The sequence below is a fragment of the Scyliorhinus torazame genome, chromosome 28 (genome assembly GCF_047496885.1).
Source record: "Scyliorhinus torazame isolate Kashiwa2021f chromosome 28, sScyTor2.1, whole genome shotgun sequence".
Taxonomy (NCBI): domain Eukaryota; kingdom Metazoa; phylum Chordata; class Chondrichthyes; order Carcharhiniformes; family Scyliorhinidae; genus Scyliorhinus; species Scyliorhinus torazame.
In genome coordinates, this window is record NC_092734.1 from 13432625 (window position 1) to 13455777 (window position 23153).

Below are 23153 nucleotides of genomic sequence, written 5' to 3' on the forward strand. Positions count from 1 at the left end.
ACACGGGGGGGGGGATATGCCCAAACTTCACACAGTCACCCGAGGCTGGAATTGTACCCGGGTCCCTGGAGCTGTGAGACAGCAGTGCTAACCACTGTGCCACCCATTCCTTATACGTTCTGCCACAACCTATCCTGTTGTCATGGAAACATCCCATCTCCAACATCATGTTCAACTCAGCGCCCAACTAAAATTGGGATGTTGGAAAAACTTATCGAGTAGCCCTGCTAGTTAGGAATTCCAGGAATTACCAGGGCGGTTTGTCTCTTAGTTACTGCAAGTGATCACCCAGGAGGAAAATCGTAGGTGGCATTTATTTTTCAATTCTTTAAACATTTTTATTAAAATTGTTTAAAGTGTTGGAGATGGAGAAAACAATGGTGTTTAACTGACCATCAAGAATCAACCAACTGGGCAGCACGGTGGTGCAGTGGTTAGCACTGCTGCCTCACGGCGCCGAGGTCCCAGGTTCGATCCCGGCTCTGGGTCACTGTCCGCGTGGAGTTTGCACATTCTCCCCGTGTTTGCGTGGGTTTCGCCCCCACAACCCAACGATGTGCAGGCTAGGTGGATTGGCCACGCTAAATTGACTGTTATTTGGAAAAAATGAATCGGGTACTCTAAATTTTCTTTTAAAAAGCGAGTCAACCAACTAAATAGCATTAGGTTATGGAAAATTAGAAAATCAAAGCTAAAGTAGCAGGTCGGAGTGCAGGTTAGTGATGAGGTGGATTGTTAACAGAAAGTAAAAGGAAGGCACAGAACGTGTGAACATCGTATTGCAGCAAGGAATCCGACAAGAGCAGGGAAATTTGATAATAGAACAAACTTAATAGGCTTTGGTGTCAGGCTGGCACGGCCCAGGTGGGAGTAATCTACATGTCCCCAAACAGTAATTCTGCAGTGGTGCACAGTATAAACCAGGAAATAACGGAGGTTTGCGAGTAAGGTACGACAATAATCATGGGCGATTTTATATAAACTGGATTAATCAGGGTAGCGTCGGGGGAGAGTTCATTGAACGGAATAGAGACTGTTTCTTGGAGCAATACGTTCGGAACCAACTAGGGAGCAGGTCTTTCAGGATTCGGCATTGTGTAATGCGGAGGAATTAATTATTGTCAAGGATCCTCCTGGGACCAGTGGTTATCGCATGATGGAATTTCAAATTCAGTTTGAGGGCGCAAAACTGGAGGCCCAAGCTAGCATTCTGGAGTAAAATGTAATTCGATAGGCCAGAAGACAGATTTGACCCGAGTGGACTGGGCAGGAAAACTAAAAGGTAAGACAGTGGCAGTTGTTTAAGGAGATATTCTATTCCTCCCAACTAAAATATATTCCAGAGAGGAGGAAAGATTGCAAAAGGGGGGAAAAAACATCCATGGCCAAACAAGGAAGTTACAGATAACATCAAGACGAAATCTGAAGCAAACCATATTGCAAAGGCCAGTGGCAGGCTGGAAGACTGGGAAACTTTTAAAGATCAACGAAGGGTTACTAAAAAAGTAATAAAAAGAGCAAAGGTAGATTATGAAAGAACATTAGTGCAAATATAAAAAAAAACAATAGCAAAAGCTTCTGTAAGCATATAAACGGGAAGAGAGTTGCTAAGGGGAGTTAATAACCGGGCAGTTAATAGTGGGCAACACAGGGGCGGTGCGGTGTGCAGTGGTTAGCACTGATGCCTCAAGGCGCTGAGGACCAGAGTTTAATCCCGGCCCTAGGTCACTGTCTGTGTGGCATTTGCACATACTCCCAGTGTCTGCGTGGGTTTCATCCCCGCAGCCCAAAGATGTGCAGAGTAGGTGGATTGGCCAGGCTAAATTGCCCCTTAATTGGAAAAAAAAAGAATTGGGTACTCTAAATTTATAAAAATAAAGAACAAAAGAAAAAAAAATAGTGGGGAACACAGAAATGGCAGAGACACTAAATCAATGCTTTGCTTAATTTTGCACAGAGGACACAAGTATCATCCCAATAGTAACAGGTAATGCAGAGGTAACAGAAACTTAGAAGAATCTAAGTTCTTCATTAATAGGGAAGAAGTTTCAAACTATTGGGATTACAGGGCAACATAGTGGCGCAGTGGTTAGCACTGCTGCCTCACGGCACTGAGGTCCCAGGTTCGATCCCGGCTCTGGGTCACTGTCCGTGTGGAGTTTGCACATTCACTCCGTGTTTGCGTGGGTTTTGCCCCCACAACCCACAGATGTGCAGGGTAGGTGGATTGGCCACGCTAAATTGCCCCTTAATTGGAAAAATTAATTGGGTACACTAAATTTATTTTTTAAAACTATTGGGATTAAAGGAGGACAAGTCCCCCGGACCTGATGGCCTGCATCCTAGGGTCTTAAAGGAAGTGGCAGCGTAGATGGTGGATCCATTGGCTATAATATTCCAGACTTCTCTGGATGCGGGAAATGTTCCAGTGGATTGGAAAAATGTTAATATAACGTCCTTATTCAAAACGGGAGGGAGGCAGAAAGTAGGAAACTATAGAACAGTTAGTTTAACATCTGCCGTTGGGAAATTGTTAGAATCCATTATTCAGGAAGTAATATCAGGACATTCAGAAAATCAAAACTCAATCTGTTAGAGCCCAGTATGGTTTCTGAAGGGTAAATCATGTTTGAATAATTTGTTAAAAAAGTACACATGCCCCTAAAGGCAGCAGTTCAAGTAGACAAGGTTGTAACAAAGGCATATGGTATTGGCAGAGGTATAGAGTATTCCAGTTGTTTGTTTCAAACTTCTTCCCAATACTGGAGTATTGTGTGCAGTTCTGGTCGCCACTTCACGAGGAGGACGTTATTGCTCTGGAGAGAGGGCAGAGGAGGTTTACAAGAATGTTGCCAGGGCAAGAAAAGTGTGGCTACGAGGAGAGATGGATTGGTTGGGGCGATTTTCATTTGAACAAGGAAAGACTGAAGGGTGACTTGATTGAGGTTTACAAAATTGAGGGGAAGAGATACAGAGTGGACAGGATAAAACTGTTTACCTTGGCGGAGAATTCTCAAAACAGGGGTCATAGCTTCAGGATAAGCGGGAGAAGGTGTAGTGGGGACATGAGGAAGAATGTTTTTACGCAGAGGATAGTGGGAGTGCACTGAGTTGGTAGTGGTGGCAGAGACGCTAAACTCTTTTAAAAAGTACTTGGATCTGCACCTTAAGTGCTGTCAGTTACAAGGCTATGGACCGGTGCAGGAAGGTGGGATTATTATTATTAATAATAATAATAATAATAATAATAATAATAATAATAATCGCTTATTGTCAGGGCTGGTACAGAAAGGGCACCTGGGTGTCCTCGGGCTGGCATGGACAAGAAGGGCCGAATGGTCTCCTCTGTGCTGTAACCTTTCCATGTAACAAGCCAAGTGGATAATGAGGATCCGGTAGATGTAGTGTAACTGGGCTTCCATTCGGCATTTGATAAGACGCCACACAAAACGTTAATACACAAGGTAAGATCACATGGGATTAGTGGTAATTTATTAGCTTGGACAGAAGACTGACTGGCGGCCAGAAGGCAGAGAGTCAGGATCATAGATCATAGAATTTACAGTGCAGAAGGAGGCCATTCAGCCCATCGAGTCTGCACCGGCTCTTGGAAAGAGCACCCTACCCAAGGTCAACACCTCCACCCTATCCCCATAACCCAGGAACCCCACCCAACACTAAGGGCAATTTTGGACACTAAGGGCAATTTATCAAGGTCAATCCACCTAACCTGCACATCTTTGGACTGTGGGAGGAAACCGGAGCACCCGGAGGAAACCCACGCACACACGGGGAGGATGTGCAGACTCAGCACAGACAGCGACCCAAACCGGAATCGAACCTGGGACCCTGGAGCTGTGAAGCAATTGTGCTATCCACAATGTTACCGTGCTGCCTCAAAGGATAAATGGGTCCTTTTCTGATTGGCAAGATGTACCTAGTGGGGTGCCACAGGGTTTGATCCTCAGGCTCCAATTATTTACAACCGATATTAACGACTTGGATGCAGGGATGGAATGTGCTATAGCCAAATTTGCAGATGACACTAAAATAAGCGGTATAGTAAGTTGCAACGAGGAAATTGGAGATTTACAAATGGAATAAACAGGTTAGGTGAGTGGGCCCAAATTTGGCAGGAGGGAGTTTAACATGGATAAGTGTGAGGTCATTCATTTTGGTCGAGAAATGGGAAGGCAATTTATTATCTAAAATGGAGAGAAGCTTCAGAGTGCTTCGGTGCAGAGTGATCTGGGGGTCCTTGTGCATCAATCGCAGAAAACTAGCATGCAGGTACATCAGGTAATAGGGAAGGCAAATGGAATTTTGGCCTTTATAGCTAAAGGAATAGAATATAAAAGTAGGGAAGTGTTGCTGTAACTATACAAGGCATTGGTGAAACGGCATCTGGAGTATTGCGCACAGTTGTGGTCCCTTTGGTTGCAAAGTGACGTGGTTGCTTTAGAGGCAGTTCAGATGAGGTTCAGTAGATTGATTCCAGAGATGAGGGGTTTTTCTTATGAAGAGATTGAGCAGCTTAGCTCTTTACTTTCTCGAGTTTAGAAGAATGAGAGGCGATCTAATTGAGGTATATAAGATGATAAAAGGTATTGGCAAAGTAAACGTAGAGCGGATGCGTCCTCTTGTGGGGAAATCTAGAACGAGAGGTCATAGTTTTAGGATAAGGCAGATTTAAAACAGAGGTGAAGTGAAATGACTTCTCTCAAAGGGTCATGAACCTGTGGAATTCACTCTCCCAGAGTGTGGTGGATGTCGGGATATTGAGCAACTTTGAGGAGATAGACAGACAGATTTTGAATTAGTAATAGGTTTAAGGGTTGTGGAGAATGGGACGGAAAGTGGAGTTGAGGCCGGGAGGAGATCAGCCATGATTGCATTGAATGGCAGAGTGGACCTGAGGGGTTGAATTGCCCACTCCAGCTCCTAGTTCTTACGTTCAATTAAGTGATGAAGAGTCCTTTCAGTTATGGGTTGGTTCTGGGAAGGGGGCACCGCACAGAAGGGATGGACTGAACGACCAAAGAATGTGGGGAAAGGAGATCACACGATGTAACTTCCAGGAATATACCCAATCAGAGTTGGCAACAGTACTGCTTCTGGGCCTCAACAAAAGGAGGGAGCGAGAGCAGAAAGTTAGGTGATAAAATAAAGGATTCCACGAAAAGGAACCAATTTGGAAAAGCTGGAAAATAAGAGGAACATTAAAAAGGACTAAAGAAAAATTAAGAATGGGCAACAAATCGTAAAGTGAATACGAGAAGAAAAGTCACTGGTTAGCATTTTAAGCGGGTTCAGTATTTCGAGTCATGTCAGCTTGCCCGCACTTCAAATTTTGCAACTGGGTCTGGAGGTTGTCATTGACAATGTATCAGGCCTGTCACATGTTTTATATCTCTGATCAATGCAGAGATGACACTAGCTTCTATGCGTATAACAGGTTCTGTTCACAATGCTTTCAAATGTCTGCTCCATGCTTCCAGCTTTTTAATACAGCTTTGTTTACTCCATGCGGAGTCCACATCCAGGCTTAACCAATCAAACACAACAAGCATCAATAGTAAAAGACTCACATAATCCAACACAGAACAATTGAACACGACAAAGGCAACTGGAAGATGGATCGGAAGCTCTGAGAGTCCATTAGCCGATATTTGTTCTTACTGCTGGCAACGCAGGAGCCAGAGACCAAATGTTTTTATGATGGGCTGGGCAGCACGGTGGCACAGTGGCTAGCACTATGGCTTCACAGCACCAGGTTCGATTCCCCGCTGGGTCACTGTCGGTGCAGAGTCTGCACTTTCCCCTAGTAACTGCGTGGGTTTCCTCCGGGTGCTCCGGTTTCCTCCCACAGTTCAAAGCTGTGCTGTTAGGTAGATTGGCCATGCTAAATTGCCCCCAAAAAAGAAAAGATGGGCTGACGTTTTCTGAGAGTCTAAATTACCGATGTCTTAATTTAATGCTCTCCCCCTTCCAAGATTTGTGAAACATGCAACCTTTACAATCTTTTCCCTCTCTCAGGAATTTGGCCTTTGCTCGATTCTTGAGGATTGACATTGCTCAAGGTGAGGGAGGGCGCTGAGGAGATTTACTGGAATATTCCCAGGGATGAAAGATGCAAGTTACGTGGGCAGACTGGAGAGGTTGGAGTGCTACATAAAAGGAATGACAAGATGACTGAGCTAACTGTTGTGCTATAAATTCCCTTCAATTTTTGAACACAACATTATGATAAGGAAAGACATGTATAAGGAAAGACAGGGCGTCACGGTAGTACAGTGGTTAGCATAGTCGCTTCACAGCTCCAGGGTCCCAGGTTCGATTCCAGCTTGGGTGACTGCCTGTGCGGAGTCTGCACATCCTCCCAGTGTGTGCGTGGGTTTCCCCCGGGTGCACCGGTTTCCTCCCACAGTCCAAAGATGTCCAGGTTAGGTGGATTGGCCATGATAAATTGCCCTTAGGTTAGGTGGGGTTACTGGGATGGGGTGGAGGTGTGGGCTTAAGTGGGTGTTCTTTCCAAGAGCCGGTGCAGACTCGATGGGCCAAATGGCCTCCTTGTGCACTGTAAATTCTTTGATTCTATGATTTGTATTGGGAAGTTCAGTGGAATCCTGTCTGTTGTGTCAATGCAATCATCGATTAAATGCAAATAAAATTACAAAAAAAAAATGAAACATAGTCTTCAAAAGAGGAGAATCCTAGTCACTTAATCTTCAATGTCCCATTAAAGACTCCCATGTTAACAAATATATATATAATGATCAATTATCAACATGATTTGATTTTTAAAAATAAATTTAGAGTGCCCAATTCTTTTTTTACAATGAAGGGACAATTTACTGTGGCCAATACACCTACCCTGCACATCTTTTTGGGTTGTGGGGGTGAGACCCACGCAGACTCGGGGACAATGTACAAACTCCACACGGGCAGTGAGCCCGTGCCGGGATCGAAACCGGGTCCTCGGTGCCGTGAGGCAGCAGTGCTAACCACTGTGCCGCGCGCCGCCCGACACGTGATTTGGTGTTGATTATTGAAGTTTGATGTTTCAGTGCTTAAGCTGAAACGAAATGCTCTCTTGGCGTCAACTTTAAATTCCATGTTCCGCAAAACAAGTAACTATTTTGAAATTCCTGAAGAGGCTCCATCTTGGGTGCCATCATGGCCAATTGTGTTACAGCAACAATATCCGGAGAAGGTGAATGCAAATTGCACAGTGACAGTTTATGAGTTTGAGCCTAGTTTTAACTTTTAAGGTAACAGTTACAAGGGTGAGAGAAGGAAAACGTTCGGTTTTTACTCTGCGAATTGTTATATTCTAGAACACGATGTCTGAAAACTGGTGGATGCAGATTTCACAAAGTATTTTCAAAATGGTATTGGATAAATATTTGGAAGGACAATCTCATTTGGCAGGGCTATGGTGCAAAAGACAATTTTGACAACTCATTCAAAGAGACAGCACAGGAATGGTGGGCTGAATGGCCTCCTTCTGTGTCGCACCATTCTATAAATCACTGAAAATGCTGCTTAGAACCCCAATGGACTTGCTTACCTCAACATCCATGACCTTCATCCTGGTCCCTTCCTTCCCCACAAAGATGTCGTCAATGTCCACCAAGAGGTAGCGGTCAAGGGGCAGGCACAGGCGTTTGCCCGTAAGATAGGCAACGGCGTCTACAAAGATCAGCTTGTGCAGCCAGAAGTTTAGGTTGTTTCCGAAGAAGACTCGCTGGATGCCGTCGTGCAGCCCCAGGTCCTGCACCACCGTCGCGTGCAGTGCTTTGTGCGTGCTCAGGTGGGGGATGAACTCTGCCGACTTGGTGCTGGCCAGGAGGACTGGCTCGTAGGTGCTGTGGTTGGACTGAAAGACTGTCCAGTCATCCCCTGGCAAAGGGCCCTGTTCCACCTCGTTGGCCCGCGTCACGTAAAGCAGCGGCGCGTTCGGGTTGATGTGATAGTCCTTCAAGCCGAGGTTCGAGTGCAGGTACAAGGGGAACCCCTTGAGTTGAGCACTCAGTAAGCTGTTCTCATTGGCTTTGAAGAAACCAATGATTCCGACGCTGTACTCTATACAATATTTATCCAGCAGCTCCCTGTTCCAGGCATCCAGGTTTACATACTTGAGAACATTTTCATATACAATAAGGGCATATCGCCCCCGATCTTTGTCTGTTAATGTTGGCACATCCCCCTTCCCCGGGGCTATCTCTATCCTATACTTAAAGCGGCTGGACTCCAAAATGGCCACAATTTCTTGACCAAGTTGCGAATAAATACTTTCAGCAAAAACCAGGACCACTGGGTCAGTCCTCGATGTGTCCACCGCCGGCATAAAACGCCTGAGCGACTGTGGGGGCAGGGGCATTCTGTGCTGACTGTTGCAATCACTGATCGGTAAGGGCAGGGCCTCCTTAATCTTTGGGCTGTTGGTCACATAGTAGGCCAAGAAACACATGGAGATCAGACTGAACACTATCAGCACTAAAATCAACCGGTGGAGCTCCAGCTGGCGAAAATTCCGTACAAACTTCCAAACGTTAACCATTGTGAGCACCGGGCGACGTGAGCCTCGGAGAAGGGTCTGAGAGAGGTCCACACAATGGTAGCGATGCCCAGCAGCAGCAGCAAGCAGTAATCCTCTCCTCTGCGACGGCCATTTATTCTACGTGACCATGGCAAAACAATCCCATCGCTCTCTGGCTGGGGCTTGTCTCCTTCCTCCTCACCTCAAGCCCCCTCCCACCACCACCACCCCTCCTCCAATCTCAGGCATCAACTGGCACCAGACCGGGTGTCATGGGCTCGAGGGGGCAGCGGCCATCTTGAAGAAATCAACACTGCCCCTGCCGCTGTGTCCAGAAAGGTGACTGTTCAAGTTCCTCGCCAGACGAGGTCATCAGACATTCTCTCCCAGGGTTACCCCTCGGAAACCTGCAACACACAAGCAAACAGGCACATATGAATAACAGCATCACGTCGCCAACTAACCACCACGTTATTGGCTTGGATGTAATACATGTGATTGGTGCCCCATGGTGGCCAATCCCCAACAAGTGGGTTGAATGGCTCATTACCCGGGTAGCCTAATCAATCTGGAAAAGTCCAAGGCAGAACAAACCATTTCTGATTAATGACAATGTGTTGGCCTCGCGTATACAATCTGCATTTATATAGCACCTCTAACAAAGCAAACAATCCCAAAATGTTACATCACGGCAGTAATCAAACAAAACTGAGCCAGGTAAAGTATTTTTAGGACACGTGACCAAAGATTTGGTCAATGAAGTAGGTCTTGAGGAATGTCTTAGAGGAGGTACTGAGGGGTTTAAGAGATGGAGCGTCTGGTGTTTAGGGCTGGCACGGAAATGGATGGGCCTAATGGCCTTTTTTTGTGCTGTAACGATTCCATTATTCTATGATTCTATTACACGTATTGGTAGAAGGCATTGGATAAGCCAAACCGATATGCTAACAGGAATGACCACAAAAGGGGTGATGGAAATCTCTTGTTTCAGTCACCCAGCTCACTTGCTCCAATTTCACCCAAGCCAGCCAGTCACCCAAACTGTTTTAAGCTGCACATTTGGGTTGGAGTTCTCGCACCAGCAATCTCTCTCACACCTCGTTGCTTCGGACCATCAAGACAGGCTCCACTCTCCTGAGTGGGGTCCCACCCTGGTGCAACTTCAGTGTCGGTGGCCTGGCAAGTACAGAGCTGATCCAACAGCCAAATTCTTGCCTTAGCCGTGCATCCCCGAAACATCAGCATGCTGACGTAGTTTCACTGCATTTTCATACGCCCCTCGCACCTGCCTGGCTACATTCCAAGGTCCAAGGTCTCAAGCAGCGTACACAATGCTGTCCTTTGGCAGATGCCATCTTATCGCAAGCACTGGAGGGGGGGGGGGATTGACAAAGCGAAATATCCAGGACACTGGATTTCAGAGGGAGAGGCACAGAAAATGCAAGAAAAGCTCAGAACAGGCAATAAAAAACATTGCACTTTTAGTGGTTAGCACTGCAGCGTCAGGGATCCGGGTTCGATTCCAGCTTCGGGTGACTCTGTGCAGAGTCTGCACATTCTCCCCGTGTCTGCGTGGGTTTCCTCCGGGTGCTCTGCTTTCCTCCCACAGCCCAAAGATGTGCAGGTTAGGTGGATTGGCCGCGCTAAATTGCCCCTCAGTGTCCAGGGATGTGCAGGTTAGGCTTTGGGATTAGGGTGGGAGAGTGGGCCTTGGTAGGGTACGGATTCTATGTTCGAAATATTACTATGTAGCAAAACATCTAAAGCTCTTCACAAGCCACAGAGGGTTAATGTTTACAGTCAGTTTTACTTTAATTGGGCAGGCAGGACTTGCACAGGGCCTGAAGGAACACCGGTTTTCTACACCTGCCCAATACGGAGGGGAAAGTCGAGTGAGGCGTAAAAGTGGCATTGCATTCCATTCTGACAGGCAAGGGTCTGGTTAACATCACCCCCGTTAACTCTGTGCCTGACTTTTTTTTTAAATTTAGAGTACCCAATTCATTTCTTCCAATTAAGGGGCAATTTAGCGTGGCCAATCCACCTAGCCTGCACATCTTTGGGTTGTGGGGGTGAGACCCACGCAGACACGGGAAGAATGTGCAAACTCCACATGGACAGTGACCCGGGACCGGAATCGAACCTGGGACCTCAGCACCGGGAGGCAGCAGTGCTAACCCACTGTGCCACCGTGCTGCTCTGTGCCTGACCGTCTAGTGTTTCCTGTTCTTTGTTTGGCGTTAAACCAAAGGTCACGTGGGGATGAGAGAAAATGTGGTGGAGCATTAAAGGAACTTTTTCTACCGCTGAAACTACGAGACAGCAGCGATCGCACTGACCTTCCTCAGTGAGGTAACTTCCACACACCGGCCTACTGCAAGATGAGAATATGAGCTTAGGAAATAGGAACAGGAGATGGCCAGTCAGCCCCACGAGCCTGCTCCTTCATCCTGTAAGATCATGGCTGATCTCCTCCCTCAATTCCATTTCCTGTTTCTTTCTGCTTTATTCTTTCATGGGACATGGGAGTTGCTGGCCAGGCCAGTATTTGTTCCCAATCCCGAATTGCCCTTGAACAGAATGGCTTGCCGGGCCATTTCAGAGGGGCAGTTAAGAGTCAAGCTATTGCTGTGGATCTGGAGTCACAAGTGGGCCAGACCGGGTAAGGACGGTGGTTAGCATTTCTGCCTCACAGCGCCAGGGGCCCAGGTCCAATTCTGGCCTTGGGGGTGACTATGCGGAGTTTGCACGTTCTCCCCGTGTCTGCGTGGGTTTCCTCCAAGTGCTCCAATTTCCTGCACGGTCCAAAGCTGTGCAGGTTAGGTGGAGTGGCCATGCTAAATTGCCCCTTAGTGTCAGAAGATGTTCAAGTTAGGTGGGGCTGTGGGGTCAGGGTGCGGGGAGTGGGCCTAGGTAGGGCAAACTTGATGGGCCAAATCACCACTGAAGTATAGGCACAACAGCAGCCAATGTGTGCTCAACGAGGTCCCAGAAGCAGCAAATGGAAAGGTTCAGTCAATTTGCTGCCGGTTTGGGAGATAGATGTTGGCCACCTTGACGAGACACCTTTTGACGAGAGACTTTTTGAAAAGTGCTTTTAGGATCTTTCCGTGGCAGCTGAACAGGCAGATGGGACCTCGGCATGACCAAGATCGAGATGTCAGACAGGTTAGCACAGGAGAGAGACTTGATGCTACAACCTGCAGCCTCCAAAGTGACAGTGCCGGCAAATGAACTGAAATCTAAAGCTGTCAAACTGACATCTTCAGACATTTCACACTCATCAGTTAGATTCATGTTTCGGAGAATGTTTTTTAAAAAAAGAATAATTCAGATTCCGAAACAGCTTACTTTGAGATTAATCACAGCATGGACAATTGAATGCTGCACAACACAACGGCCCTTTCTGCTCACAAGACATTTTTACTTCCACCTAAAAAAAGCCAAATATTCCTGCAACATGATGAATGAATTTTCCATGTCTCCAGCACAAGTGATCACAAACCCCAACATAGAGATCTGTTATTTTACCGTATTCCCCAGAAAACGGTGCCTTCTTCTCTTCCCCCACATTTTTGATTTTTCCGACTCCATCCCTTCCCACACCCCCCGCCCCCCCCCCCCCACAACTCCATGCTGCTTTGCTGCAACTTGCCCTTCCTCTGGACACGCCTTTTGTTGTTTCACTCGCCTTATTAACCCCCCTTCTGCTCTGCACCATTCTCACTTCTGTGATTTAATCGGCGCTGCCCCGCACAGGCCTTCCCACTCGGACCTTTCTCTGCCCCCCTTTCCCTGTCTCTGTACTTCAGCTAATCACTGGGAACCAGAAAATTAAAATGGAAACGCTGGAAATACTCAGCTGATCAGGTGGAGTCTGTGGAGGGAGAAAGAGAGTCAATGTTTCAGCTTTGTCTGGTTGGCAAGATGTCGTCGGGTTCAGTTCTCCGACCTCAACTATATACAATAAATATTAATGGCTTGGATGTAGCGATAGAAGGTTCTACAGGCAAATTTTCAGATGACACTAAAATAGGTGGATAGTAAGGTGCAATGAGGAAATATGAGAATTATATGGTTATAGATAGATTAGGTGAGTGGGCCAAAATGTGGCAGATTGAGTTTAACGTGGGCAAGTGTGAGGTTATCCATTTTGGTCGGAAGAATAGAAAGGGAACTTAATATCGAAATGGGGAAAAGCTTCAGAGTACTTCGGTGCAGAGGGATCTGGGGGTCGTTGTGCATGAATCACAGAAAACTAGCACGCAGGTACAGGGTAAAAGGGATGGCAAATGGAATTATAACCTTTATAGCTAAAGGAATAGAGTATAAAAGTAGAGAAGTGTTGCTGCAATTGTACAAGGCATTGGAGAGACCGCACCTGGAGTACATGCACAGTTTTGGTCCCCTTATTTGAGGAGGGATGTAGTTGGATTAGAGGCAGTCCCGAGGAGGCTCATTAGACGGATTGCAGGGCTGGAGGACTTATCTTATTAGAGAGATTGAATAGTTTAATCCTGTACTCGCTGGAATTTAGAAGAATGAGAGGGGATCTAATTGAGGTATATAAAGGTATTGGCAAAGTAGACGTAGAGCAGATGTTTCCTCTTGTGGGGCAATCTAGAACACGAGGTCATGGTTTTAGGGTGTAAGGAGTGGCGATTTGAAACAGAGATGAGGAGAATTTACTTCTCTCAAAAGGTCATGAATCTGTGGAATTCACTACCCCAGAGAGCAGTGGATGCTGGGACTTTGAATAAATTAGATGAGGAGGTAGACAGATTTGTAATGAGTAATGGGTTGAAGGGTTATGGAGAATGGGAAGGAAAGTGGAGTTGAGGCCAAGATGAGGTCAGCCATGATCATATTCAATGGCAGAGCGGGTTCGATGGGCTGAATTGCCTACTCCTGCTCCTGGTTCTTATGTTAATATGATCTTTCTTCAGAACTGGAAGATGAGCATCACTTCACACCTCCCGGGCCTGACAGAACATCACTGACCTGAAACAGCGACTTGCTTTCTCTCTCCTGAACTCGTAGATATCCTGTTTACCGTGTGAGAGAAAATGATCCAAATAACTGAACATGGTCCTCCGCTCAGTTCCAGAATAATGTCCAGGGCTACTAAATTGCAAAGTATCGCTGCAATTTCCTGCTTGTCTGAATGCTCACCTTGAGGCAGTGGAACCATCATTCACAGCCACAGGATAACACTGCAGAAAAATATGTTTCCAGATTGTGGGCAACATCTAGCCCCGTGTTTCACAGTCTTAAAAAGAGTGCTTTTCTTCCATTCAACATGAAACACATAGGGCTCTCCCCTCTCCACTATTTGCTCTCCTTGGAGGCAAGGATTGAATAGGCAGCCCCTTATAACATGCCCAAGTAGCCATCCTCCCTGCGAGTGTGTTTAGGAGCCCGCCTCAAGTCCGGTGCAGTACTGAGTGAGTGCTGCACTGTTGGAGCCAGGGATGGTTTTCGGACAAGACACTGAACCGCCACTCCAAGGTGCAGCCTCTTGCGTCTTTTAAAAAAATAAATTTAGAGTACCCAATTCCCAATTATGGGGCAATTTAGCCTGGCCGACCCAACTACCCTACACATCTTTGGGTTGTGGGGGTGAAACCCACGCAGACACGGGGAGAATGTGCAAACTCCACACGGAGAGTGACCCGGGGCCGAACCTGGGTCCTCGGTGCCGCGAGGCAGCAGTGCTAACCACTGCGCCGCCCCTGCCTCTTATAGACGACCAGGAGTGTCCAATATATATCCGCAAATCAACATGACAAAGAAACCGATTATCTGATCATTGCCACATTGTTGCTTGTGGGAGCTTGCTGTGCACACATTGGCCACAAGACACCAGTGACTACATTTCAAAAAATTATCTCACTGGCTGTAAAACATTTTGGGATGTCCCGAGGCGCTACAGAAATGCAGACAGTTTTCTTTCCCCACGTTTCCCCTGTGGCACCAAGGTACAAAGTTTGAAAACACTGCAACTAAAGCTCTTAATAGCTCTTGGTCCCTTTGTGAAACATGCGGCAAACCTTGCATTTCTCCAAAAACCTTATTTCGTCTCAAGAGTCGTCCCACAGTGCCTCTTGCCAATGTCAGGCTGGTGGTGAATAAATTTGCATATATCACAGAAGTCTCAAACAGCAAATGAGATGAACTGAAACACACAGTACAGTATATTCAGCCTATCATGCCAAAGCCAACTCTGTGAAAGAAACTGCTAAGTAGTCCCACTCCCTGCTCTTTCCCCCCAAATCCCTGCAGACTTATTTATATTTGCCTGTTGATTCCTCAATATTACCATCCCCTACCACAGCAGATTCATAAGACAATTATTCATTTAAAACACAGGTGAAACCATTGCATTTAGTGTTTGGTTGAATATGGATACCGAGAATGTTCCTCCTTAAGTTTCTTTTTAAATTTAGAGTACCCAATTCATTTTCTCCAATTAAGGGGCAATTTAACGTGGCCATTCCGCCTACCCTGCACATCTTTGGGTTGTGGGGGCGAAACCCACGCAAACACGGGGAGAATGTGCAAACTCCACACGGACAGTGGCCCAGAGCCGGGATCGAACCTGGGACCTCGGCGCCGTGAGGCAGCAGGGCTAACCCACTGCACCACCGTGCTCCTCCTTAAGTTAATCAGTATTATTTTATCGAGAGCACATATTTTGAGCAAGACTTGGAACTTCCAATATAAATTGCAGGCATCGAGTTAGCATAACTTGCACCGAGGCGCATTTTCAAATTAAGTTTTTAAACATACACGTTATTTAAAACTATTGCAGACGCAGTGTTATGTGGCGTGGCTTGGTTTTGAGGCGAGGTGGAATGTTGGCCAGGACAGCAGGAGAAATCTTGGTTCTCCCAATAGTGCCTCAGGCTTCTACTACCCAGCAGAACAGACAACTGGGGCCCCAATATTGCACATCATCCAAATGTAATTTACTCAGTAAGGTGCAGCAATGCTAATCTTCATCGTGTGCTCAAGCCTCGCAGTTTCTGAAAGATTACGAGAAAAGCTGAAAGAAGAACAGAGGCTGAAGGTTGCAAAAGAAAAAAAACTGCAGCAAAGTCACAAGAATTTTCACTAAACTGGTTTGATAGGCATGTGGAATTTTCACATTTTGGCTGCTTGAACACCCACACAGACTGCAGCACCCCAATGCTCTTCTGACAAAACCTCATCCACAACTGTACTCCAGCGCTAATGTCTCGCTCCTTCACCACTCCTGTGCACACTGGCCCCCACTGGCTCACGGTCCCCCTCAATGAATCATAATTTCACATTTACACCCTTGTGGTTTGAATTCCTCCATTGCCTCCCCACTTCCCTTTGTACGGGCAGCACAAGTGGATAGCACTGTGGCTTCACAGCGGCAGGGTCCCAGGTTCAATTCCCCGCTGGGTCACTGTCTGTGCGAAGTCTGCACATTCTCCCCGTGTCTGCGTGGGTTTCCTCCGGGTGCTCCGGTTTCCTCCCACAGTCCAAAGACGTGCAGGTAGGAGGATTGGCCATGATAAATTGCCCTTAATGATCAAAAAGGATAGGAGGGGTTATTGGGTTACGGGGATAGGGTGGAAGTGAGGGCTTAAGTGGGTCTGTGCAGACTTGATGGGCCGAATGGCCTCCTTCTGCACTGTCTGTTCTATGTTCATAACCTCCTGCAGCCCCTACAAACCTCCCCCGATCCTGAACAAACACTTCATCGATATTCAACTGTACGCCAGACACAATGGCTTCAAATAACCGGTGTTTGAAATGAAGAACTATCATAGATCATAGAATTTACAGTGCAAAAGGAGGCCATTTGGCCCACCGAGTCTGCACTGGCTCTTGGAAAGCTCACCCTATCCAAGCCCACACCTCCACCCTATCCCAGTACCCCAATAACCCCAGCAATCCTTTTTGGACACTAAGGGCAATTTAGCATGGTCAATCCACCTAACTTGCACATCTTTGGACTGTGGGAGGAAACCAGAGCACAACTGGCACTGTGAAGCATCAGTGCTAACCACTGTGCTACTGTGCCGAGTATCACAAAGCGTAATACTCTTTTAAAGTGTGCCTTGACACGACACGTAGGTACCAGCAGGCTAAACGCATCCAACGGCAGCCCTGAATTGTGCAGAGACCACAATCTGGAGTCTGCATGTGCTGTTTTAAAAACATTACTCGGCAGGTCTTAAAACAACTCATTACACTTTACCAAGAACTAATTTTCCTTTGAAATTAATAGATTCAGCACCAACGTCCTTGAAAGTATGTCGCTGGAGGTAATTTTGAGATGTGCTTTGAAATCAGTAATGCAACACAACAGTGGTGTGTTGGGTACTCTGGATCTGTGGAGACTGCGTTTACCTCAGCAGTAACATAGACAGGCTACCAACACTTGTAATAGTACAACTCTATTTTATTTAACGAAGAGCTGTTAAACATACTTTCACTGTGGGTCGACACTATGTTAGATTGACTGAAGACCAATGCCTAACCTGACCAGCCTATACTGCTAGCTCATGGTGGATGTTTGTGCTACTGACTGCGGGCTCTGTCTGTCTCAGAGGCTGCATCCCGAATGAGCGGGAAAACTAGTGCCCTCGGTCTTTATAGTGACCGTGCCCTAACTGGTGATTGGCTGCTGTGTTGAGTGTGTTGATTTGTCTTGCAGTGTGTCAGTTAGTGTGTGTCTCTGCACCATCATATACTGATGTGTATATTATGACAAACAGGAATACTAGTCTTCATCTCAGTTTAGTTGTTACTGCGGTACAGTTCGGACTTTCTCCAAAAGAACGGATTCTATGATTCCTATGAGCTGAATACACTATTAGTTTTGTATCTTTCACACTGTTGCACAATGTGTATGCATGCCTCTCCCAGTCTTCGAAAGCCAACTAATTATTTTTAAGCGTAGTCACTCTTGTTAGGTGGACAAAGTGCAGCATCTAATTCCCACGCACATCGAGATGGATGACCTGTTATTCTACTCGTATTGATGAATGCGGAGATGTAAATCTTGGCAAAGATACTCACTCACAGTGTCTGGGCATTTCCAACGTTCCTTTGCCCATGGAGGAATGGGTTCATGAACTGTAGAAGAGGCTATCCCTGCCTAGTGGACTAAACAAGCCTTTTTCTCCCCCAACGAAGCCCTGTTGTACATGTTGCTCTCTTCGTGAATCATACCATTTGCACGTCTCTGCTGGAGTCGATTTCCATGCCAGTAAACAAGCTTGCATCTTTCAAAATGAGATTTTTCTTGCTCATAATTAAACCCAGAGGATGCGTCACATGATCTTTTCAAAGACCTAGTGTCTCCAGTTGCAACGAACTGCTACTTATTTAATTTCGGAATGGCAGGAAAGTGTGTTAACATTCCAAAACAGCCAACATATCGGAGCACAGCTGGGTCCAATGTTACTAAACTAAAGCCAAGGCCAATGTTACTCTCAGGATTTCCTTCCGTTCTACAACCATTTCACTCTATGATTTCCAGCACAGGGCAGCATGTGGCGCAGTGGTTAGCAGTGGGGCTACGGCGTGAAGGACCCGGGATCGAATCCCGGCTCTGGGGCACTGTCCGTGTGGAGTTTGCAGATTCTCCCCATGTCTGCGTGGGTTTCACCCCCACAACCCAAAGATGTGCAGGTTAGGTGGATGGGCCATGCTAAATTGCCCCTTAATTGGGAAAAAAATAATTGGATACTCTAAATTTATGTTAAAAAAATGATTTCCAGCACGGCTCACCACCTGGGATCACTGGGAAACCTCTCCTGGCCTAACCCTGTGGGATTGAAGCCCTTCAGAGACTGAAAACAGGATAGTCTACCATTTAATACTGCAACCTTCCCATTCTCTACAGCAGAGGACATGGCTCCGTTGGTAGTGCACACACCTCTGGCTCACAAAGGCTGTGGGTTCAAGTCTCACTCCAGAGACTTGAACGTAAGAATCAAGGCTGACGCTCCAGTGCAGTACTGAGGGAGTGCTGCACTGTCAAAGGTGCCGTCTCTCAGGTGGAACATTGAGCCAAAACCCCACCTGCCCTTTCAGGTGAAGAGAAAAGATTCCCGTGCCGCTATTTAGAAGAGGAGCAGGAGGTATCTGGGCCAAAATTTATTAATCAATAAATAGCATTAAAAAAAAGATTTGGTTGTCTTAGACATTCGGTTTGTGGGAGCTTGCTATGCACGCATTTGCTGCTATGTTTCCTACATTATAACAGTAACTACACTTCAAAAAAGTATCTCATTGGCTGTAAGGTGCTTGGAGACATCCTGTGGTCACGAATCGCACTCCATAAATGTAGTTTATAAAGGGGGGAAAATCTGTATAGTTGATTGCTAGGAAGTATGCTTCCCAGGGTGTTTATTTGCTTTAACCTGTTTTGATACATGCTTGTAATAAAATACATTTAAAAATAAAGGTCAATATGCCCTTCCGCAGGTGTGGTGCCCAGACCTGCTCAAAGTGCTCCAGGTCTGGGCTAACCACAGCTTTGTATGGCAGACGCATGATTTCTATCCTTGGTATTCTACCCATGGAAGGTCGGTTTGCTCAGTTGGCTGGACGGGCTGGTTCGTGATGCAGAGCGATGCCAACAGCGCGGGTTCAATTCCCATACCGGTTATGGTTACCATAGAGGCCCTGCCCTCTAACCTTGTCTGAGGTGCGGTGTCCCTCAGGGTAACCCCCCACCTGTCCTCACTCTCTCCCTCGGGGGAGAGAAGCCTCTGGTCCTCTGGCGACTTTTATTCTGGTCGTGTGGATATAAAAACCCGCATTCCGTCAGTCTTTCAGATGATGTTCAGAACCTGTTTCTGAAGGGCGGCACGTTGGCGCAGTGTTTAGCACGGCTGCCTGTGGTGCTGACGGCCCGGGTTCGATCCCGGCCCAGGGTCCGTCTGTGTGGAGTTTGCACATTCTCCCAGTGTCTGGGTGGATTTCACCCCCACAGCCCAAAGATGTGCAGGGTAGGTGGGATTGGCCACGCTAAATTGCCCCCTAATTGGAAAAAAAAAAGAATTGGATACCTGTAAATATAAAAAAAGTATCCTCTTCTATCCCTTTTATGTCCAAACTGGATGCCCTCGGGCATATATACATACACTGAAATCCATTTGTTGCAGTTTTTTCCCGTTCACTTAATTGATCAATGTCTCTTTGTAATTTAATGTTTCCAACCCCACTGTCTACAATGCTGCCTATCTTTGTGTCATCAACAAATCTGGATATGTGACTTTCTATTGCATCAGCTAAGTTGTTGATAGATGCGGTGAGTAATCGAGGTCCAAACACAGATCCCTTGTGGCACACCACACCTGCACCACAAGCCGAGATACTAAATGGGTATACGTTCTCACCCTGGTCAGGGCGAGGAGGAATGGTCGAGCTCTTAAATTCAGTAAATCAGACCCGAATACTGCTTGTGGGCAGCAATCCCACCTTGGTCGCTGGTTAAAGGGTGGCACAGTACTTAGCACTGCTGCCTCACAGTACCAGGGACCCGAGTTCAATTCCAGCCTCGGGTGGCTGTCTGCGTGGAGTTTGCACTTTCTCCTCGTGCCTGCGTGGGTTTCCTCCGGCTGCTCGGGTTTCCTCCCGCAGTCCAAAGGTGTGCAGGTTAGGTGGATTGGCCACACTAAATTGCCCCAGAGTGTCCAAAAGATGTGCAGGTTTGGCGGGGTTACAGGTATTGGGTGGGGGAGTGGGCCAAGGTGCTCTTTCAGAGGGTTGGCGCAGGCTCAGTCTGCCAAATGGCCTCTTCTTGCAATGTAAAGATGCTATGATTTGAAATTATCACACTTAATCTTCGATTTAAATAATGTTGTTGAACCTGTTGGGTCTTGGAAGGCTGCCAGTGATGGGAAAATAGGGCATTTTGTTCTGGTGGCCAAACCCTCACTTACCTCCTCCACTAACAACGAAGCACAAAGGAATGAAGGCTGTTGGCCAATCAAAATGGCCAGCAGTCATCAATCAGCGACAGTCCATCATAACCAGGCAACGCCAAGGCATGCCCAGTCCGCCTCTCCCAGTGTAGATGTTGGTCATGAACTGGAGAAAGTTCTTATTGCTTCCCACAGCTTCTTAATTCCTCAGCTTGAAACTTTCCGATTGCTTTGGAATTCCTCCCTCAACCCCCATCACCTCGCGAGGTTTTGAGTTTTATTTTCACTGATAACGCTCCAGTATAGTGCCCCACCCGGGATGTTTTACCATTGTCAACAGAATGTCGCTTTAAGAAATGTTTGGCTGCTCATGTTACTGCAGTGATGTCAGAGTGTGGGTGGAGCTGAGCTCTGGCTCGGCTTTTTAGTTTCACTTTGAGAAAAGCTTGGGTGTGTCTGTCTTTTTGGTTTCGTTTTTCAGTGTGTGTTGCAGCTGAGGTCAGACAGAGCAGTTGTACTGTTGATCTCTCTGCCATGAAGGACTATCTGTTGATCATTTGTGAATTCAGAATTATAAATGTTCTCAGTAGTGAATGTAAACTCTGATGTGCTTCTGTTTAAAGGTTTGTTAAGTCTTCTGGGTGTTAAAAGGACAGCATACAGATTACTTAGTGTTGTATTCTTTGGGGGGTGTATTTGATTTACTGGTTGCTAAGATATTCACTGTTTGTTTTAGAAAGGTTAACTTGAGTTCATAGAATAAACATTGTTTTGCTTTAAAAAATACTTTTCCATTTCTGCTGTACCACACCTGTAGAGTGGGCCGTGTGCTCCCCATACCACAATCTACTAAAGGTTGTGGGTCAGGTGAACTCCGTGATACACATTGGGGTTCTCTAAACCCTGGCACATAACACCATGTAAAAGGCGCTACATAAATGCAAATTGTTGTTAGTAGGGAAGAAGCATCTCAACCTCTTGTGAGGTAAATGACAGTCTGATGAGGATGGTAGCAAGCTTAAATCAACGCACACGATCATTTGCACATCTCTCTAGTTGAATATTACTGAAGAGAATTACCAGAAGGCTTGGGGAAGCAATAGTTCCCCACTGTTTTGCCATGGCAACACCTCAGCCAGAACAAAGAACAAAGAAAAGTACAGCCAAGGAACAGGCCCTTCAGCCCTCCAAGCCCGTGCCGACCATGCTGCCCGACTAAACTACAATCTTCTACACTTCCTGGGTCCGTATCCCTCTATTCCCATCCTATTCATGTATTTGTCAAGATGCCCCTTAAATGTCACTATCGTCCCTGCTTCCACCGCCTCCTCCGGCAGCGAGTTCCAGGCACACACTACTCTCTGTGTAAAAAAACTTGCCTCATACCTCTCCTCTAAACCTTGCCCCTCGCACCTGAAACCTATGCTCCCTAGTAATTGACTATCCACTCTGTCTATGCCCCTCATAATTTTGTAGACCTCTATCAGGTCGCCCCTCAACCTCCGTCGTTCCAGTGAGAACAAACCGAGTTTATTCAACCGCTCCGCATAGCTAATGCCCTCCATACCAGGCAACATCCTGGTAAATCTCTTCTGCACCGTCTCTAAAGCCTCCACATCCTTCTGGTAGTGTGGCGACCAGAATTGAACACTATACTCCAAGTGTGGCCTAACTAAGGTTCTATACAGCTGCAACATGACTTGCCAATTCTTACACTCAATGCCCCAGCCAATGAAGGCAAGCATGCCGTATGCCTTTTTGACTACATTCTCCACCTGTGTTGCCCCTTTCAGTGACCTGTGGACCTGTATACCTAGATCTCTCGGACTTTCAATACTCTTGAGGGTTCTACCATTCACTGTAAATTCCCTACCTGCATTAGACCTTCCAAAATGCATTACCTCGCATTTGTCCGGATTAAACTCCATCTGCCATCTCTCCGCCCAAGTCTCCAAATGATCTAAATCCTGCTGTATCCTCTGACAGTCCTCATCGCTATCCGCAATTCCACCAACTTTTGTGTCGTCTGCAAACTTACTAATCAGACCAGTTACATTTTCCTCCAAATCATTTATATATACTATGAAGAGCAAAGGTCCCAGCACGGATCCCTGCGGAACACCACTAGTCATAGCCCTCCAATTAGAAAAGCACCCTACCATTGCTATTCTCTGCCTTCTCTGACCTAGCCAGTTCTGTATCCACCTTGCCATGTCACCCCTGATCCCATGTGACTTCACCTTTTGTACCAGTCTACCATGAGGGACCTTGTTACTGAAGTCCATATAGACAACATCCACTGCCCTACCTGCATCAATCATCTTTGTGACCTCTTCGAAAAACTCTATCAAGTTCGTGAGACATGACCTCCCCTTCACAAAACCATGCTGCCTCTTACTAATACGTCCATTTGCTTCCAAATGGGAGTAGATCTGGTCTCGAAGAATTCTCTCCAGTAATTTCCCTACCACTGACGTAAGGCTCACCGGCCTGTAGTTCCCTGGATTGTCCTTGCTACCCTTCTTAAACAAAGGAACAACATCGGCTATTCTCCAGTCCTCCAGGACATCGCCTGAAGACAGTGAGGATCGAAAGATTTCTGTCAAGGCCTCAGCAATTTCCTCTCTAGCCTCCTTCAGTATTCTGGGGTCGATCCCATCAGGCCCTGGGGACTTATCTACCTTAATATTTTTCAA

The 23153-nt window shown here is 46.5% G+C and overlaps 1 protein-coding gene across 1 annotated transcript in view; it reads right to left on the reverse strand.

Moving 5' to 3' along the window:
- ndst2a (N-deacetylase/N-sulfotransferase (heparan glucosaminyl) 2a) overlaps positions 1-23153 on the reverse strand; it is a 630597-nt gene that overhangs the window by 89758 nt on the left and 517686 nt on the right. The window contains exon 6 of the mRNA XM_072491345.1: positions 7571-8949. Coding sequence (XP_072347446.1) covers positions 7571-8563 — 993 coding nt within the window. The 5' untranslated portion in view covers positions 8564-8949. The remainder of the gene's footprint in view (positions 1-7570; positions 8950-23153) is intronic.